The 21,793-nt window shown below is 41.0% G+C and overlaps 1 protein-coding gene across 3 annotated transcripts in view; it reads right to left on the reverse strand.

Moving 5' to 3' along the window:
• The window catches only part of SLC44A1 (solute carrier family 44 member 1), a 158,808-nt gene that overhangs the window by 63,115 nt on the left and 73,900 nt on the right, over nucleotides 1-21,793 (reverse strand). For all 3 annotated transcript variants that reach the window (XM_047830653.1, XM_047830651.1, XM_047830652.1), the window contains exon 4: nucleotides 1,833-1,969. In XM_047830653.1, coding sequence (XP_047686609.1) covers nucleotides 1,833-1,969 — 137 coding nt within the window. The remainder of the gene's footprint in view (nucleotides 1-1,832; nucleotides 1,970-21,793) is intronic.

The raw sequence follows: 21,793 nt of genomic DNA on the forward strand, positions 1-21,793 counted from the left end.
GTATGTCAGGGGCTAGAAGCAGAGAGAGACTAGAGGCAGAAAGATTATTACCTTCCATTGGGGGAATAATAACATTAATAGTAATAATATAACAGCAGTAACCAATACTTATTTTTTTTTTGGCAATTTACCATTTGCCACACACTCTTCTAAGCATTTTTCATGTCTGAGGTCCTTATAACAACCCTGTGAGTCAGCTTTAGTACCAATATTATCTCCTTCACAAATGGGGAAACTGAGGCAACCAGAGATCACGTAACTTGCCTAAGGTCTCATGGCTAGTAAGTGGTAGGACCAACATTTGAACCCAGATAATCTGGTTCCAGAGCCTATACTCCAAAGCCAACCCAACACCACCACCTCCCAAAGTGCACCATGTATGCTCACCTTGCCTAAGATTTCAGAAAAACCCGTAAGGGATAACTCATTTCTCCCTAAGAAACTTGATAATGATAGGGCCGACAGTTCTAGTATTAGACTCAGCCAATCAGTCTGTGTGAGGATATCATGTGGGAATAAATGAGATCTTGAAGAGTCGCTGGTACCTCTTTATTTAGTGCCCACCAAGTGCCAATCATTTGTGCATCATCTCATCAAATCCTCACAACAATCCTATGATGGGGGCGTTGTTTTTAATCCACTTTTTTCAGATGAGGAAATATGGGTTCAGAGAGGCTACGCTCTCTGTCCCTCATTACAGAACCAGTTAACGACAGCAGCAGAAGTAGAATCCAGAGTCATATTAATCTCATGTGATTCCTACTACCTTACACTGAGGCCTGGAGCAGTAGTGACAGGAACACTGCCAGTCTAGAAGGCGGCGGTCCTTCTGCCCTCAAAAGGCCAGCAAACCCCTCAGGAAGACTCTGAAGCTGCTTAGGGGTGCGTGTGTAGCTGGGTTCCCAGGCTATCTCTCTGCCCAGCTAGAAGTGACACCAGGCGGATGCTGAGTCAGCCATTGTTCCAAGGAACCAGAACCAGCCTGTAAACCAGGCGAGGCCAAGGCAGCTCTGAGGACTCCAACACACAGAGCGCAAACATCAAACCCCATGGAAGTTCACAAACACAGGCTATCAGTTTGTGGCCCTCCAGGAAGAGAGGTTATAAATAACATTCTCTGAAGAGAACTGAGGCGAGTCAGAGGGAACTGAGGATAGTACCTGGAAATCAGAAACCCAAGGGAGCGGAGTTAGGTTAGAAAATTGACTATGCTTGTTTTCTCAGCTAATTCCCATATGTTTAACCTCAAAGTTTCTCAAAACTTTACTCTTAGAAAAATGGTTATGAGATAATATTAAATTAAAAAAAGCAAAACACACCAACACAATTGAAAGATGGTGGACTTTTGGTATTCATTTTCTTTTCCCTGAATTTTCCAAATTTCCTGTAACAGACATATATTACATTGTTATCCAGGGACAAAAATAAAATACACTAATCAAAAAAATTTTAATTCGTATTTAGGAAGAGAAAAAGAAAAAAAGACCAATTTCACAAAAAGTAGTCTAGTCATTCCCAAATGTTCAAACAGGCGACATCAAAATCACATGAGACATCTGTAAAAAAATACAAGTTTCCAGAACCCAAAGACCTACTCAGTCAGAATTTCCCTGGGGGGAGCCTAGGAATCTGGAGTTTTAACAAGCTCCCCAGGTGACTATAATCTTTTTTATCAAGGAAGTCCAGGAGGACTTTCAATTCCCTTTTTCGTTTTGAGGTTCCTTGGTGATTTATTTAACACCGGCACAAATTTATACTGGAATGCAAACATACAGTATGTCATGGTGGGAGTAAGTGACCGGGGTGAGGACTTGGACGGCCTCATGCCTCACCATTTATCTCTGCAAACTTCTGAACATCACTCAGGGTTTTCAGTTCTTGTCGTGGACATGCTGTTACACACAGCGCTACGGACTTGATCTTCCGGTTTATCAAGTCCAGATTGCATGGATCCAAAAAGAACACATACCTAAAGCATGGAGAAAAATATTGAGATGTTATTTTGCAAAAACACATTCTGGTTCACTGCCTAATTTGACCAAGCCTGTAAGCAAAGAACATCCATACCCTTCACAAATTTTGTCAAAGATGAACAAACAATTCAGAAATCTAATCACAGTTTGTTTGAAAACATACTGTTAACAGTGGGGACTGGAGGAATTGCAGGACTCCTATTTGTCATGATGTATTTTTCTAATATTTACATTTTTGTAATGTAGTTCATAATTAGAAATTATCTATTTTAGTTTTTTAGATAATTAATTTGTTTTCTTTTTTTTTTTTTTTTTGGTCAAGGTTGTGCCCTAAAAGTTACTAGAATATTCCAATAGTGCTATATAATGTGAATTATAGTTTATGTATAAGCTTTAGCTAATATATAATTACATGTAAAATTTAAAATTATAAAAATGAAATATAAACTTTTGCTAATTAATATGTAATTATAAAAATCAATTGTAAAATTACATACAATTGAATACGTAATGTTGAATGGAGACTAGAGGGAATTATGCCAACATTTTATCTGCAGTCATCTCTGGATGTTAGAATAAAGTGATTTTAATTTTCTTTCTTTCATTTTTCAGAATTTTCATTTTCTAGTAAATGAAATGACTTTTGAGGTGAGATAACTACAGTAAATATCATTTATTAAAAAGGTCGATTACATATCAACAAAGTAATCCTCAAATCTTAAATTATCCCTTTTGTGTTCTGTACATTCATGTTTTAGGAAAAGGAAGATTAACCAGAAATTACACTGAAACAGATTGGGTTTTTTTTTTTTTTTTATGTTTTATTTATTTTTGAGACAGAGAGAGACAGAGCATGAGCAGGGGAGGGGCAGAGAGAGAGCGAGACACAGAATCTGAAGCAGGCTCCAGGATCCCAGCTGTCAGCACAGAGCCCGATGCGGGGCTCGAACTCACGAACCGCGAGATCATGACCTGAGCTGAAGTCGGACGCTCAATGGACTGAGCTACGCAGGCGTCCCTGAAACAGATTGTTTTTAAATGTTAAACCGTAGGGACCCTGGGTGGCTCAGTGGATTAAGCATCCGACTTCAGCTGAGGTCATGATCTCTCGGTGTGGGGTTCTCAGGAACCCTGCTTCGGTTGGGCTCCCTGCTGTCTGCTTCAGATCCTCTGCCCACCCACTCTGCCCTTCCCCTGCTCATTCTCTCTCACTCTTTCTCTCAAAAATAAACATTTTTTAAAAAAAATGTTAAAAAGTAGAAAAGATGATAAAGATTGCAGATGTTATCATTTGCCCCAAAAGAAATACTCTTAACTAAGAATACTCTTAACCAAGAAAAGCAAAGTCTAACGTTATGGATCAACAGAGGGGAAACAAGCAGGAATGTTTTCATGCAAGACAGGAGGTAAAGAACCTCCAGCGCTGGTTTCCATTCGCCTGGGTCCGTGGAAGGTTTTATGAAATTGTCTCTCTGCCAACAGCCTTTCCCACATTGTTAAATTCTAGTGCTATATAAAATAGGATTCAAATCAGGAAATATAACCAAATATAAGAACTAGGTGAGAAAACGGAAAAGCAAAAAGATCAAGTCAATACATATGCTGGAATGGACAATATATAAAAGGATACCAGAAAAAAAATTAAATAATAAAAAAAGAAGTGTGTACATCAGGGGGATGGGGGCCTGAGAGGTATTTGCAGGTAGAGTAACACTGCACACAGGAGAAGCACCAGGGACGAAGAACCCAGCATGAAGGTCAGGGATAAACTACAAACCACCAAACTTAAAAAAAAAAAAAAGGTATTTTGTAACCATTACCATTCCACAGAGAATGACTATGTAGCCCAAGAGAGCTAGAAGGTGCATGAATTCAAACCTAGACCTTCTGAGTTTCATCCCATGTACAACCTGCTCTATCCCCAAAATATTTCCTACAAAATAATAAATCATTGTAACCTTTCTATATTAACTTACAATATTGTTTCCAGCATTCTGAAGTTCAATTCAATCCGTGGCAACAAGTTCCTACATAATTAAATTTTAACTAAATGGCATTTAACTGAATATTTACAGAGTAGGAAAAATGCATGTCTCGAACAGATAAATTTTATGATTCATTAAAACTGTACCCTTCTTGCCTTTTGATTGAAAAATGCCCTTTAGTCAGGTAAATAAATCCTTACATTAGTTTCAGTTTTCACATCAAACAAAAATGAACTGTATGCGGCAATTCCATTTTTTGGAAAGGAGACAAATAGCCAACTTTCAAGTAAGCATGGCACTGGCAGACCAGATTAACTAACAAATCTACTGATAAGGTTTTTTTTTTTTTTAATTTTTTTTTCAACGTTTATTTATTTTTGGGACAGAGAGAGACAGAGCATGAACGGGGGAGGGGCAGAGAGAGAGGGAGACACAGAATCGGAAATAGGCTCCAGGCTCTGAGCCATCAGCCCAGAGCCTGACGCGGGGCTCGAACTCACGGACCGCGAGATCATGACCTGGCTGAAGTCAGACGCTTAACCGACTGCGCCACCCAGGCGCCCCAAGTAGGTTTTTTTAAACTGACAGCACAAGATGCGAGGTAGGAGGCCATAAAACATTCCCAAAAGGCTTTTCTCACAAACAGCCAACCACTGTCACGGGTAACCGAGAAACCCAAGCAAATTTTCATTGCCATTCTCAGGGAGTCTTCTACTAGACCTACTAATAACTTACAAACAGCTTCCAGTTCCACATCCTGTAGAGGAGCAGGAATGAATCAACTACCACAAGTGGGGTTAAAAGAGAAGGAAGAGAAAAACACTTCACAAACTGAACAGCCCAGATACCTGCAGGCATTGGCACACAGGACAGGGGCCTGCAGCATCACCACGTGGTACTGAGAAGAACACATTTGCAAAGAGATCTGCAAAACAGCCTAAGCGAGCTTGGAACTTCAACGTTAAGAGGAACAGCAAAAAATGCTTAAGACTAAACCGTAAAGCGAACATTATAGAGGCTAGCAGGTAAGGCACGTAACTATGTATTACAGTCAAGACAGCTCCTGGGAACTACTGAAGGAGAGAAACAGATAAATTCATTTCAAATCGAAATTCTTGAAATACAGGTTATCCCCAAAAAGACAGGACAGGAGAGAGTTCTAAATAAAATGTCTACGTACACAGTAAACTCACGGGGACAGATGCACCAAAGATGAAAACAGGGCAGTAAAGCAAAGGAAGGGCACTAAAGCATGGAGGGTCGGGAAAAGGGACAAGAGGCACAGAAAGAGGTGACTTTTAAAGCTGTGCTCAGAGCAAGGCAGTGAACACAGAACGAGCTGATGTAGATATGGATGCCAGAGATGGTTCAAAACTGCTTTACACTTCTATTTTGCTTTCATTTTCTTCAAGGAAGACAGGGCACGGTAGAGAAAGTAAGATTTACTGGGAATTTACTTTGGGCCACAAAGTATCTTAGGCACTGTCCTCACACATCCTAATTCAACAAAAGGGAACTGAGACCGACAAGCTGGACAAATAACCAAAAGCCATACTGACTTGATGACTTGAACCCTGGGGCGCCCGACTCCCAAGTGTTGCTCTTTCCGCCACTGCCCTTCCAACTTAAAATGGAACGTGAAGGGCACTTGGGTGGCTCAGTCGGTTGAGCATCCAACTACTTTTTTAATGTTTATTAATTTTTGAGAGAGAGAGAGACAGAGCACCAGGGGGAGAAGGACAGAGAGAGGGGGAGACACAGACTCCGAAGCAGGTTCCAGGCTGTCAGGAGAGAGCCTGACGCAGGGCTCGAACTCATGAACCATGAAATCATGACCTGAGCTGAAATCGGACGCTTAACCAACTGAGCCACCCAGGCACCGATTAAACCCTCTGGAACCCCAGAGCAAGGATTCTGAAGCCCTACGTGGACACAACACAGTACTGTCCTCCACATGGTATGCAACCCTCTCATGATAAGGATTAAAAAGTATGACACAAAGACACTTCATTCATTCAATAAACACTACTAAGTGTTATTATGAGTCTACTCCTGGAGATACAAAATTCATTAAAAAAAAAAAAAAACAGTTCTTAAATGCAAATAATTTACAGTCTAGAGAAGAAGAAACAAAAACAGTCATTTCTGCTATGAGGCCAGGTTGAGATGGTGGAGGAAACAGTGTAATTCTGCACACAGCATAAGGGGTTAGAGGAAGCACTACGGAGCAGGAGGCAGTACTGAAGCCACATTTTGGCAATGAGTAGGAATTTTCCACACAGATGGGGAAGGGAGCGTTCTAGGCAGAGAAAAATGCATGTATAAAAGTATAGAAGCATGAAAGAGCATATTTAAGGAAGAGCAAATAATTTGATAAGGTGGACTACAGGATCGGACATCAAAGGGCTATGCCCAAGGAGAAACAGGGGACAGAAGAGGCAGCCATCCTTACAGCTGAAGGACCTTACAGCTCCACTACATTAGGGAATGTGCTTTCAACAGCCACAGCACCCGGAGCCCCCCACGCCGTGTGACCAGCCCCTTGGGTTCAAGGCCAGGGAGGGGAAGGCTGGGCCACCAGGGGGCGCTGCTCCAGAGCGGAGCCTTTGCCTTCAGTTGCCTCCTGCTGCCATGGCAACTCTGCGGCAAGGCTTTTTGGAGTAAAGAGTGGCAAACAGATACCAGTCTGCTGGCCACCTCCTGCCAAATTTGGCTCCTGTCCTCTCTAATCAGGACGGAAGCACTGCAGCACTAAAGCTGGAAAGCTGGCTGAAAAACCCCTCTGTCCGTCGCCTCTGCGTTAGTGATTCCTAACACGTGTTTTCCCCAGAGGAGAATAAAAATGGAGTCTGATCATTTTGCCAATTATTACCTCATATCAATTTACAATTTACAGCCCCTCTCCACAGAGTATGCTGCCATTAGTGAATCACACCAAAAGGAACAACACAACAGCCTGGCAGAGGCTTCTCCTATTGCTAAATATAGGCTTCAGAGAGCCCTAGATCTCCGCTCCACTCGCAGTGGAACTGTGCCCAGAGGAGGCCTCTTACTTCCTGCGTGGGGTGCCAGCAAGGCAAGTCCAGTCATCCCTCCCCCCCCCCCAACCCCGGGGTGGGGCCCAATTGCCCCATGACGGGCTGTGCTTTACACAAGGACAGAGGTATGGAGTCTGCACACTAAAGCCAATAAAAAACCCAAACTAACCCAACACCAACTAATGCAACACACAATTAACTAAAACCCCACCTGCCCTCTACTTTCTGCAACAAAGCTAAGGGGTAAGAGAGAAACAAGCTGAAAGCAGTGATTGGTCTTCAAAACTGTAACTCTAGATAGTGGCTGAGAGAATTGTGCAATGTTCACCATGCCCCCAAGACATCAAGAACACAGACCAGGGAACAGAAGAAAAGGGCGGAGCTGAACTATGGGCAACGTGACCGCTGAGGTTGAGGCCACCAACGCCCCACTTTCCCACTGCCTCCCAATCCTAATGAGGAAAAGGCAAGGGGAGCCTGCATGGTTCAGTCGGTTAAGCGTCCGACTCTTGGTTTCAACATAGGTCATGATCTCATGGTTCGTGAGTTTGAGCCCCGCATCAGGCTCCGTGCTGATAGTGCAGAACCTGCTTGGGATTCACTCTCTCCCTCTCTCTCTGCCCCCTCCCCTGCTTGTGTTCCCTCTCTCTCCAAATGAATAAATAAACTTAAAAAAAAAAAAGGCAAAAATGTCCCGAGAAAGAGGTAGCACTTGTTATAGAGATGCCTCAGCACATACCTCACCAGCCTCCAAAGGGCACTGACCAGCCTGCAGCTTTCTACTATAGCACTTCCATAGGTTCACAGGTAACTGCTAAGAAGGGAAACTTCCATGATCATTTCTGGTAAATTCACAGCACTGAGAGCTGAAAACAGCTTCCAACTGTGAGGAAGCCCAGGAATCAGAGTAAGACAGCAACACTCTGAGAGGTTTACCGCTCTCACCTTACATCCCAAGGTCTTCTTTCTGTTCCTTGCTCTCAGGCTTACTCGCCTTACTCTCTCCTACAGGCCTCAGCCCTTCTCTCTGCCTGGAGTGTTCTTTCTCCAGAGACCAGCACAGCTACTGGTCGCCCCCTCACTTGCTTACAGTCTTGACTCAAAAGTCACCCTCTCAATGAAGCCTCCCCCAGCTGCCTATCTAAAATGCCATCTCTCAGGCTCTGTGGTGACAGCTCAGAGCCTGCAGCCTGCTTTGGATCCTGTGTGTGTGCGTCTCTCTCTCTAACCCCTTCCTTGCTCATGCTCTGTCTCTCTCTCTCAAAAATAAACATTAAAAACAATTTTTTTAAATAGGGGTGCCTGGGTGGCTCAGTCGGTTGAGCGTCTGACTTCGGCTCAAGTCATGGTCTCGTGGTCCGTGAGTTTGAGCCCCATGTGGGGCTCTGTGTTACAGCTCAGAGCCTGGAGTCTGCTTTGGATTCTGTGTCTCCCTCTCTCTCTCTGCTCCTCCCCTGATCATACTCTGTCTCCCTCAAAAATAAAACATTAAAGGGGCTCCTGGGTGGCTCAGTCGGTTGAGCGTCTGACTTTGGCTCAGGTCACAATCTCACAGTTAGTGGGTTTGAGCCCCACATCGGGCTCTGTGCTGAAAGCTCAGAGCCTGGAGCCTACTTCAGATTCTGTGTATCCCTCTATCTCTGCCCCTCCCCCACTCACGCTCTCTCTCAAAAATAAACATTAAAAAAATTAAAAATAAATAAAACATTAAAAAATTTTTCATAATAAAAAAACAAAATAAATAAAATGCTGTCTCTCCACTCTGATGTGCATCATCCATCTTTCCTGCTTTCTGTTTCTCCTTAGCACTTATGCTCATTAACACACTGTATATTTTACTTATCTATTTAATTATCCGTCTACACCCATAGAGTATCAGCTCGCAAAAGGCAGAGATATTTGCTGTCTTATTCATCACTATATCCACAGTGCCTAAAATAGTGCCTGGAATGAAGAAGGAGTTCCTTACTTACTTGTTGAGTTAATAAATAGATGTTAACTGTATAAGGTTTTGCCAAGTGGAGCAGGCAGTAGATGGAAGGTAAGGAAGACGATATTTTAGGTAGAAGGAAATATTCAACAGAAATTTATCAAATACCTCTGCCAGGTATAGGACTAAATAAGCACAAGCAATGCCGTGATAAATGAGACCAACACAAACAAGTGTCTCCCTTCCCAGCATTTATAGTCCAGAGAGTAGGGAGGTAATTGCAAAAGTGTATAAATGCTACAGCAGAGAAAAGAGAATAAGAAAATGCATCCAAAGGGCCCCATGAATGGATAGGTGTCCAGAAGAAGGGAAATCTAAAGCCAGGACCTAAAGAATGAGTCAGAGTTTGCAAGGTGTGGAGGAAAGGAGGCAGGACCAAGGAAGGAAGAGAATATGCAAAGACATAAAAGTGAGAAACAGCACAGCATAATTGAGAAAATGAAGAATGTCAGGATGGTGGAGGTGGACGGTGATGAAGAACCAGATGGCTGGACAGGCAAGCTGGAGCTAGATCATGCAGGCCTCACAGGTGGTATCCAAGACGTCAGAAAGTTTGGAGTTTGTCCTAAAGGCACCGGGGAGCCATTAAAGGTTCACCATTTGTCATGTGGGGCATTTTTTAAAGGCAAGCAAGAGAGAAAGTCAGGAGGCTGCTGAATCTCTACAAGAGAAGATGACTTGGGCTAGGCTGAGAATGGGGACGAAAATGAGATTTCAGAAACATTTAGGCACAATTAGGAAAACCTGATGACTGATTCTATGTGGAGGGAAAGAAAGAAATTAAGCATGATGCTTATTTATGGGAAAAAAATTAAGAAAGGAAGAAATTAAGAATGATAAGGAAAAAATTAAGGGGTGCCTGGGTGGCTCAGTCAGTTAAACATCTGACTCTTGATTTCAGCTCAGGTCATGATCTTACAGTTCGGGCCCCACATCGGGCTCTGTGCCGTTGGTGCAGAGCCTGCCTGGGATTCTCTCTCCCTCTCTCTCTGCCCCTCACCGACGTTCTCTCTCTCATTCTCTCAAAATAATAAAATAATTTAAAAAAAACAAAAAGAATGATCTGGTTTAGACTAGGGTGGTCAGGGCATTCTGGTTTGGACTCCTGTTCTGTTTGAGAAGACCTACATCTGAGGAGGAAGAATAGAGTTCGAAGAGATAAAGATCATGCTCTTACTGTAGACAGTTTGAGTCTGGAGTGTCCGTGGAGTGTCTGAGTAAGCCTAAACAGCTGGCTGGAATGTTCTGGCAGAGAAATCAGACAGGAGATAGAGACGGCAGAATTATCAGCGTATGAATGATAACCTTACCCCCAGGAGTGATCACCAAAGTTAGTGTGCAGAGTTGGGATTCTGATCCTTGGTGAAATCTGTGTCCCTGTTGAAACCATAAGCAAAATTTGGTGTACAAATTCACGTGCAGTTTTCTAAAGAGAGATTTCATACTTCCAGTTTTGATCAGATTGTCCAAGTCCCCCAAAGAGATTAACACTAAGAGCAAAGTAAGATGATCAAAGAGCCAAAACAAAGGCATGGAACTGAAAAGGCATGGGAAAAAAATGATTCTACTATTTAGCTAAGTTGTCTTTCTTCTCCTTATACATAGACTATAAGGGAGAAATAATCACCAGAATGGTAACCAAGAGTCAGACAGCAAACTGTGTTCCTCATACTAAACTGAGACAAACAAGCAAATTAAAACATCTTTTTTAAAAAAAAATTTAATTTTTTTGTGAGAGAGCGACAGAGAGTACAAGGGGGGAGAGGGACAGAAAGAGGGACAGAGAGAGAGAGAGAGAGAGAGAGAGAGAGAGAGAGAAAGAGAGAGAGAATCCCAAGCAGCCTCCACACTGTCAGCACAGAGACCCATGTGGGGCTTGAACTCACAAACAGTGAAATCATGACCTGAGCTGAAACCAAGAGTCGGACACTTAACGGACTAAGCCACCCAGGTGCCCCTAAATCATCTTTTAGAAAAATAACTCAGGGCACCTGGCTGGCTCAACCGGTAGAGCATGCCACTCTTGATCTCAGGATTTTAAATTCAAGCCCCAGGGGCACCTGGGTGGCTCAGTCGGTTAAGCGTCCTACTTCGGCTCAAGTCATGATCTCACGATCTGTGAGTTTGAGCCCCATGTCGGGCTCTGTGCTGACAGCTCAGAGCCTGGAGCCCATTTCAGATTCTGTGTCTCCCTCTCTCTCTCTGCCCCTCCCCTGTTCATGCTCTGTCTCTCTCTGTCTCAAAAATAAATAAACGTTAAAAAAAAAATTTAAAAAAAAATAAATTCGAGTCCCATGTTGTGTGTAGAGGTCATTTAAAAATAAAATCTTATAATAATAATAATAATTTACAAGAGCTATAGGAAAGAAAAATTCTCTATTTACTTTAGTGAACTGGAATATCACCCCAACCCCAGGTTCATTGGCAATATTATACTGTTACAAGGATCATTCTCAAAATCAACATGTTCCAGCACTCAGGCTAAGAAATAGTATGTGCTAAGAGTCAATGACCAGAACTTTATTTTTCTTTTTAGTTTAACAGCTTTATCGAGATATAATTTACATGCCATAAAATTTACCTGGAAACTGTAGAGTTCAAACTTTTGTACAATTCAGCTCAATTAGATGTTTTTAAGCATATTTTACAGTTGTTTATCCATCACCACAATCTAATTTTAGAACATTTCATTACCCTAAAAAGGAACCTCATGCCCATTAATAGTCACTCTCCATTTGGCCACACTTTCTAACCCCTAGCTCTAGGCAACCAGGAATATATGCTCTATGTCTATAGATTGGTCTATTCTGGACAGTTTACATAAATGGTACCATAGAATATGTGGCCTTTGGTGACTGACTTCTTTCACTTAGCATGTTTTCAAGGTTAGTCCATGTTACAGGATGTGTCAATACTTCATTCCTCTTTATGGCTGAATAATATTATACTGTATGGATATAACACATTTTGTTTATCCATTCATCAGTTGGTACACATTTGTATTGTTTTCCCTTTTTAGCTATTATGAATAACACTGCTATGAATATTTGTATACAAGACTTATTATGGATGCATGTTTTTATTTCTCTTGGGTAAAGGAATGGAATGTCTAGGTCACATGGTGATTCTGTATTTAATATTTTGAGGAACTGTCAGACTTCTCCATAGCAAGTGCTCCATTTAGCGTCCAGACCAGCAATGTATGAGGGGTCCAATTTTTCCACATCCTTGCCAACATTTGCAACTATGTCTTTTTTACCATACCCATTTTAGTGGATTTGAAGTGGTAACTCATTGTGGTTTTGACTTGCATCCCCTTGATTCAATGTTTAGCATCTTCACGTGTGCTTCTTGGCCATTCGCCTCTCTTCTTTGGAGAAATGCCCATTCAAATCCTTTGCCCACCATAGATTTCTTTTTAATCTTTGAGAACAACAGGCAGGACAGGCACTAGGTATTATCACAAAAGTATGAAAGATTATAAGAGAAAATAAGGATGAAAGTAAAGAAAAAAGAGCACTTAAGAGAGATTACAGGAGTCAAAAGACTAAAGGTCAACAAACGGCTCCAGTGGGCAAAGAATGCAAAAGCTGGGAAGATGGAAGGCTGTGGTCAGAATGGGGCATTCTTGAATTAGTCTGAATTGATTTTATAGGTGGAGCAGTAAAGGGTGATGACCAAAAACCAAGCTGTGACTACGGAAGACTGAATCCTGAAAGCCCCCACTGAGAAGAAATTCAAAGAGTTCCCAGGGCTAGAGTGAGAATCAATGAGACAGAATATGTGAAAGTGCTTTGTAAACTCCACAGATGTAAAGTTGGCTAAATTAGCCGTTTTTCCCATCTGGGTTAAAAAGGCAAGAAGCTTTGATAAGTAACTTTGAAACTTGTTTTGGAAGATAATAATCATGAAGATGATTATAACAAATAGCAGTTAACATCTACGGTTCTAGGCAACGTGCTCAGGAATAGACACCATTTATCATATTTATTCCTGAAAAACACCCTAGAACGTAGGTACTGCTATTATCTTCATTTTACAAATGAAGATCTTTAGGTCAAACATATTAATGTTACCTTCTCTAATGCAAATCATCATTGGTTAAAAATGTAAACCACAGTTGGTTATCTGTCTACTGAATCTACCCTTATGGATACATCCCCAATTACGTGAAAAATCTTACCCATTATAGAAAAACTATAAATACTCTTCTCAAGGCACTGCTTTTATCTTTGTATCAGAGACTCAAATTTTTTGACAATCAAACATCCCCACCTTGGTACTACTTTGCTCCTTTAATGCTTCAACAATGTATAAATGGTTTCCTCTCCATAACAAAGTATAATATTTGTTTTAAGATATTTAACTCATCTAAAATTTATTTTGCATGGTATGGGATTAAAACAGTTTTCGATGTAGTTCCTTCATATTATCATTCAACAATGTCTTTTGTTAAACACTGATGGTATTAGTTTTTATTTTACTTATTTTCTCATACACTACTGTCAGTTTATTTCTGATATTTCTATTTTGTTTCTTCCATCACTGTTACTAACAGGCATTCAGGTAGTCTTATTAATATGCTTTGAAGGTAAGTGTTGCTTTTGAATAGTAAAACTCCTTCTTGTTCCCCTCTAAACGACACAATCATTAATTAGACAATGAGTAGCCTTTCCTCTCTACCTGTTTTGTTTGGTCAATACACTAATTGCCAATATTTAAAGATCAGAAGATCAATAAGGTGCTATGGTCAGAATGTTGCCCCCCCCCCATTCATATGTTGAATCCTAACTTCCAAAGGTGATGGTATTAGGAGCCTTTGAGAGGTGATTAGGAGCCTCCATGGGTAGGGCTAGTGCCCTTATAAAAGAGGTTCCAAAGAGATCCCTATCCCCTTCCACCATATGAGAGCACAGTGAAAAGGTGCTAGCAATGAACCAGAAAGAGGGCCCTCATGAGAATGTGACATTCTGGTGTGGACCTTAGACTTCCAATCTCCAGAAATAGAGAATTACGTTTCTGTTGTTTCTAACCCTCTCAGTCTGTGATAGTTTGTGATAACAGCCTGAACAGACTACGGCGATAGGTCCTGTGTCCTCCCCTACTCTCCTTCCACCAATAGATTTCTGGCTTCTTTTGAAAAATGAGCATCACTGGGCCATCTACCCACATGCCAAAAATCAGACAGAACTGAGTAGAAGCTATCCTTCTATTGGGCACACACATATCAAGTTCAAAGTGCCCAACATTCCCTAGAGTCTTACTCCCAGCCCACTTAAGTGATGTACAGTGCCAGCTTAGCGGCCTTTAGATATGGAAACTCTGGTGAAACCCACAAGTTTCCCTTTCTACCTTCAAAGCCAGAAAGTTCACAATCAATTTGCTACTTAACTTCAGTAACTACACCTAGCCTAGATTTCTGGTCTAATCTCTTAACTTCCATTGTATGGCTCCCGATCTTTTATCCCCATTTAATTTACAACAGATGCACCTAATTCTAATCCTCTCAAGTTATTTTGTGAACAAGAATAATTTTTAAAAATGTTCCCCCTGAAGTTCTTTCCTGCTCCTTTATTCTGTGATTTATACTATCAATCAAGTTCAATTCACCATCCTATCAGGATCTTAACTGGTATTGTATTAAATCTATAAATCCACTTTGTTAGTATTGTCATCTTTATTATATTAAGACTATTCAGCCAGGAGTAGAATATATTCTTATTATTTGTTTTCTTTTCATTCTATTAAAGTATTATAATTCTCTGTATTAGGCCCTGTATCTTGTTTGATTCTATTTTTTTTAATAAAACAAGTATTATGTTTTTCATTATATTTTGTCTAGTGATAAAATAAATGACTGAATTGAGTTAGGGTGTACTTCATAACCCAGGATTTAAGTATCTCATTTCAAGATATGTTTTTGTTGAGTCTCCTAAACATTCAGGTTAGTCACCTGTCGTAGGCAAATAGTATTATATTTATCTCTACTGACCTACACGCATTCCATTGATCTCTTTCATATAACTTGTTACAACTAGTTATTTAAAACAGTGTTATAAAAAAGGGTGATATCCTGATTTTAACTTGAAATAAACTAATTTTTTCCATAATACTGGTATCTGCCACTACCAGAAACTCCATCAGTTTCCTTTCATGTCCTCAGACTTAAAATCTGTTTTTTTACAAAGGTGTCAAGGTTATTCAACAGGGAAGGCAATCTTTTCAATAAATGAAGCTGGAATAACTGGACTTTAGTAGGGGGGAAAAAGACAAACCTTGACCTCTTTACACCATATGCAAATATTAAATCAAAATGGATCATAGGCATAAACATGAGAGCTAAATATAAAACTTATAGAGGAAAATGAAAGAGGACTTCAGCTACCTTCATTATGACCTCAGTCTGTACTTTCTAATTGATTAAGTTCTTCTTTCCAGCTTATCTCTTAACTCAGGCAAAAGACCCTGCAGGCAAAGCATCCCTGTGATGGGAACTGACACTACCCCCTCAAGCCAGCCCTGAGCCAGCATGACTCCATGTGATTGACCCCAAGACAACGATCAACCCAACCTTTACTGCCCACCTGCGTGTACCCACCCACCTTTGTCCTACATTTTCCTTATATAAACCTGGAAGTATTTTCAGCACTTTGGAGACAGTCTTTGAGACATTAGTCGGCTGTCTTCTGGGTGTTGGCCTCACAGAAATAAATTCCTTTCTTTTTCACCACTGCTTGTCTCTCTATCTTTGGATTTTTGTCAGGGGTGAGTGGCCAAACCTGGTCTGTTTGGGAACCCCCGGAGCCCTGTGCCCCAGCTGCAAAAACACAGAAACAAAGCTTTATGACTCTTTGGGCTATATCAGTGATTTCTGATACAAAAAAACCATGAGCCATTAAAAAGATACATTTTCGTGTGCGTGTTTTTTTAAATGTATCTAATGGATAAATTAGACTCCATCAAAATAAAAAACTTGCTTGTCAAAAGTTACCATTAAGAAAACAAAAAGGCAAACCACAAATTAGAGAAATATTTGCAAAAGATATACTTAACAAAGTGTGCCTAGTAAACAGAATAAAGAACTCTCAAAGCTTTTTAAAACAAACAAATGTGTCCAAAAATGTGCAACAAAAGATTTGAACAAATACTTCATACAAGAAGATCTACGGATGGTTAACCAGTATTTTATAAAAAGATGCTCACCATCACTGCTCACTAAAACATACAAATTAAAACTACAATGAACACTAGACCATCTGAACTCAGTCTGTCTGGGACCCCCGGAACTAGGTGCTCTGGCATCCTTGTGTGCCAGCTATAATGGGAATATAAAATGGTGCAGCCCCTTTGCAAAACAGTTCTGCAATTTCTTATAAAGTTAAACACATCCTAGTCACATGACTCAGCAATCCCAATCCCAGGTACCTATCCAAGAGTAAGGAAATACATATCCATACAGTATCATGTGCACAGACTTCCAAAGTAGTGTTATTCACAATAGAAATTCTTTTTTTTTAATTTTAATTTATTTACTTTTGAGAGTGGGGGAGGGGCAGAGAGAGAGAGAGAGAGAGAGAGAGAGAGAATCCCAAGCAGGCCCTGGGCTGTCAGTATAGAGCCTGACACAGAGCTCGAGCTCACCAACTGCTAGAAATCATTTAGCCTGAGCTGAAATCACTTAGCCAACCCAGCAGGTGCCCCCCCCATTACTTTAAATAATTAAATAACCCAAATATCTCAAAACTGAACAAGTAAACAAAATGTGGCATATCCATGCGATGGAATACTATTCACTAATGAAAAAGGAATAAACTATTGTATTTAACAACATGGATGAATCTCAATAACATTATTATGCGATGTTAAAAAAAAGAGACCCAAACACAATATACTATATGATTCCATGTATATGAAATTCTAGAAAAGACAAAACTATACTGTCAGAAAGCTGATCAGTAGTTGCTTGGGGACAAGGACGGGGGAAGAAACTGGTGAGGGACCATAAGGCAAGCCAAGGGCCAAGCACAAGCTACCACAACCCCCTCCCCCAAGGTAGGATATGTGTGATATTGCTAAGACACTCCTGGCTGTCCAAGGACAAAAGAAAGGGGAAAACAATTGGTTAACTGTATCCAATGAAAACCTTGAATACTGAGACGTGGGTGAGCTTGTCAGTTGGCAATGTGTCATGTGTATGTCACATACCAGTGTCAGGTAAGTAAATGCCCTGACTCCATAGGAGGGAGAAAACAACGAACACTCTGCCCTTTGTACTTCTTCCATTGGCTGATTTTAATCTGCAGCCCTTCCCTCAAATAAACCAAAGCTGAGTATAACAGATTTCAGTGAGTTCTGTGAGGCTTCGTAAAGATGGTCTTGTGGACCCTTGAACTTGCAACTAGTGTCAGAAGTAAGGGTAGTCATGTGTGGACTGTGTACCCCCCCCCCCAACTTCTTAGTTGCCCTCAACACTCACATGCAGATGAATAAATAGATGGCAAGCGAATGACTTTAAAATTCATAGTTGAAGTGGTTAATAATTACCTAAGCATATTACAAAGGTCATATCTATGAGCTTACATACAGTTACAAAAGCTTTTTAGAATCTTTACAGCTGCCTGGTTAACCTGGAACCAACCCAAGTAGTGAAAGTCTGGGTTGAGCACGTATAATCAGCTATTTAACTTAAATGACAGCAGCACACACCCAAGAAGGTAACACAGACAAAAACTGACCATCCCATCCTTGCCTCAGTGCATACATGTCATCTAATTCTAAGTGGCTTTTTTAAGTTTATTTATTTATTTTATGAGACAGAGAAAGAGAGAGGGGGAGAGAGGGAGACAGCATGAGTGGTGGAGGGGCAGAGAGAGAGAAAGAGAAAGAGAAAGAGACAGAGACAGAGAGAGAGAGAGAGAGAGAGAGAGAATCCCAAGCAGGCTTCACGCCATCAGCGCAGAGCCCAACGTGGGGCTCAATCTCACAAACCCTGAGATCATGACCTGAGCTGAAATCAAAAGTCAGACGAGCCACCTAGGCACCCCCTAAGTGGTTTTTACTTCCCTACTTAGAATCTGCAAAACATTTCAACTTTCAACTCCTACATTTTTCTAAGGTATGTAATTGAATCTCCTCTTTCAAATTGCTAGTGGTATTATCCATAGCAAGTAGTACCCTAGAGGTAGAATTATACTAGAAACACAGATGTTACCTTTGTAAAAAGCTTTACAATTCAGGTTAAGGAGTAGTATGGTCACAAAATAGGACAAAAAATTTTTTCCAAAGATGCCTCCATAAATTTGCCTTCGGAAAATTTACCTATCATTTTTACAACTTTTTTAAAATTTATTTTTATTTATTTTGAGAGCAAGATAGCAGGCAAGTGGAGGAGGGGCAGAGAGAGAGGGAGAAAGAATCCCAAGCAGGCTTCAACTGTCAGCACAGATCCCAACGCAGGGCTCAAACTCACGAACCGTGAGATGATGAGGTGAGCCTAAATCAAGAGTCTGATGCTTTACCGACTGAGCTACCCAGGTGCCCCTCATTTTTACAAATTCTAACATTTTCCATGAGAGAAAAATAAAGTTTAGAAAAAACTGCATAAATAATACAATAAGTTTCTATTTAGAACATCATAAATGTTACTGTTTCCAATGCTTATAAATGTGTGGCAAAGTGAGTGCTCAAATGCAAGTTCAAGTTAAGTATCTAGGCTGTTCTTTTTCATGCTGAGCCAAACTAGGTGAGGTGGTGGGTTAATGTTAGAATCAGAGACTTTGACAAGAGGCAAAGAGGACAGTGCTTTCCCTCAAAGCAAAGCCAAATCCATCAAAGGCTTAAAGCATCTCCATTTGTTCAAACTTAGAGATAGGTGATCTACTGAGCTGCTCTCAAGAATATTCTGAAAACTGTAAAACTCAAGCATTAGCATGAGGGATAAAATGCACTATCTCTCCCCTCCTAAGCCTCTATATCTCCACAAGACAGAGTTAGGAGATCTTTACTGTGGGTGCCAGTGTTCACCCAGCTTCAGCCTGACCTACAGAACTCCAACCTGTAGACTCAGCCCACAATATTCTTCAGCCAGTGAGAACCAAGTTTGGTATTCTAATTGGAATTCACTTAGTGATAGGCTCTTGAGCTACCGCTCGGTCCAAGAAGGCTTCATCACCACTGTGTATGATTTTCCCCCGCTAGAATGCAAGTCCTGCTCTGAACCTCCAACCCACCTAAAGCTCTAAAACCCCACTTAAAATGACTCTGTCCCCGAACCCCCAGTCATTGGCTGAGTGATTCTTCCACCCACGTAGACAATCTAGACCAAGATGCTACCCTGAAGAAGGCAAAGTTAGAGAGACTGAGGCATGAGAAGTATCTGATCCACGGTTGCTAAAGGAAATGGATCATGAGCCGCAGAATATAGGCTATACGATATATGGGCTGCCTCTAGAAACTGAGAATGACCCCTTGTGGACAACCAGCAAGCAAATGGGACCTCAGTCTGACAACCACATGGAACTAAATTCTGCCAACAGCTTGAATGAGCTGGGAAGAAAATCTGTTCCCCAGAGCCTCCAGAAGGGAACACAGCCCTGCTGACACTGATTTCAGCCTTGTGAAACCTGGAACAGGGAACCAGCTGAGCCATGCTGTGCACAGATTTCTGATTTACAGAGAACTTTGTTGTTTTAAGACACTAAAGTTTGTGGCAATTTGTTACAGCAACAGTAGAAACTAATATAGTGGTGGTTCCCCTGCCACCATCAACTTGCCTTATTTTTCTGTCCCCACTAGTCTGCAGTTAGGAACCTAAGAAACTGGAGTCACTGAGTTTCCAATACATAATACTTCTAGGATGTCCCATATTGCACTGTCATGGCTTATCTGTATATTCTGTCTTCCCACTAAATGCAAGCTCTTCAAGGACAGAGATTATGAATGCCTTTTATTCCATTTTCATTATGCAAATGATATATATGGATTAATGAAAAATGAAGGGACCAAGTATAAAAGAAAATTAAGGCCACCCACATTTTTTTTAAGTAATCTCTCCACCCAATGTGGGGCTTGAACTCAAAACCGAGAGATCAAGAGTTGTGTCCTTTACTGACTGAGGCAGCCGGGCACCCTGAAACCATCCACAATTTAACAGTTAACCACATGTTAACATTTTCATGCCATTCTATACTTTCCTATATACTTGCATATTTTTATACATATAAATAAAATCATACTATATATGCTGTTCTGTAATATTCTCCCTTAATAACATTATGTGGCTATTCCAGGTCAATGGACAGGATTCTACACCATAATTTTTCCATTCTGTAGTACCTCAGACTAGGCCAGGTCCTCCTATTACAACCTCTCTCATGCCCCACACCTCTCCCTTCATAACACTTTCAACAGCTGTAATAACTCTTGTGATCATATGATGAGTTTATTAAGTTCTGTTTCCTCCATTAGATTATAATTTCCATGAGATAAAAGAGCGTGCCTCTTTTCCTCAAGACTAACTCTCCAAAGCCTAACCCAAAGAATATGGTCAAGAAATGTAATGCATGAATAGATGAGTTTAACCAAACCTCTTTTTTCAGCCATTTAGGTTGCCTCCTATTTTATTATTCCTAATAGAGGTCTCTAGCACACAGACTGTCAATAAGTGTTTGCTGAGAACTAAATAAAATAATAAACAGAATTTTCAAGAATGGTGAAGGACAGGGGTGCCTGGGTGGCTCAGTTGGTTAAGCATCTGACTTTGGCTCAGGTCATGATCTCACAGTTCGTTAGATCAAGCCCTGCATTGATCTCTGTGCTGACAGCTCAGAGCCTGGAGCCTGCTTCCCATTCTGTATCTCCCTCTCTCTCTACCTCTCCCCCACTCATACTCTGTCTCTCTCTCTCTCTCTCTCAAAAATAAACAAACATATGGAGCACCCGGTGGCTCAGTTGGTTGAGCATCCGACTTCAGCTCAGGCCATGATCTCACGGTCTCTGTGTTCGAGCCCCACACGTCAGGCTCTGTGCTGACAGCTCGGAGCCTGCAGCCTGCTACAGATTCTGTGTCTCCCTCTCTGCCCCTCCCTCTTTCATACTCTGTCTCTCTCTTAATATATAAACATTAAAAAAATGTTTTTAAATTAAAAAAAATAAACATAAAAAAATTTAAAAAAAAAGAATGGTGAATGATAGACATTCAGTAAACAGTAATTTAAGTCATCAGGAAGACGAGACAGAAGTCCTAGGTCCATAAACATGAAGAACTAACTGTACTTGGCTGATTAAAGGATCCTTAAGGCAAGTAATTTTTTTTTTTTAATTTTTTTTTCAACGTTTATTTATTTTTGGGACAGAGAGAGACAGAGCATGAACGGGCGAGGGGCAGAGAGAAAGAGGGAGACACAGAATCGGAAACAGGCTCCAGGCTCCGAGCCATCAGCCCAGAGCCTGACGTGGGGCTCGAACTCACGGACCGCGAGATCGTGACCTGGCTGAAGTCGGACGCTTAACCGACTGCGCCACCCAGGCGCCCCAAGGCAAGTAATTTTAACTTTACTTTTTCAGTTCTTTTTCTTGTTCAAAAAGGGACAGGTATGCATGGTCAACAAGATTTCATAACTCCTTAAAAGGTGTTCAAAAAAGGCATGTTTTACATATTAACTAATTACAGAAAAATGTTCTTCCTAAAATAGATGGGTATACAGCATGGTGCAGGCCCAGGAAACTGGGCAATCTTGTTATGGGTAGTTTAAAGAGTAAACACATTCTCTAAATTCTACCGTATCACTACCAACCCCCAAATAAGCC

The sequence above is a fragment of the Prionailurus viverrinus genome, chromosome D4 (assembly GCF_022837055.1).
Source record: "Prionailurus viverrinus isolate Anna chromosome D4, UM_Priviv_1.0, whole genome shotgun sequence".
Classification (NCBI taxonomy): domain Eukaryota; kingdom Metazoa; phylum Chordata; class Mammalia; order Carnivora; family Felidae; genus Prionailurus; species Prionailurus viverrinus.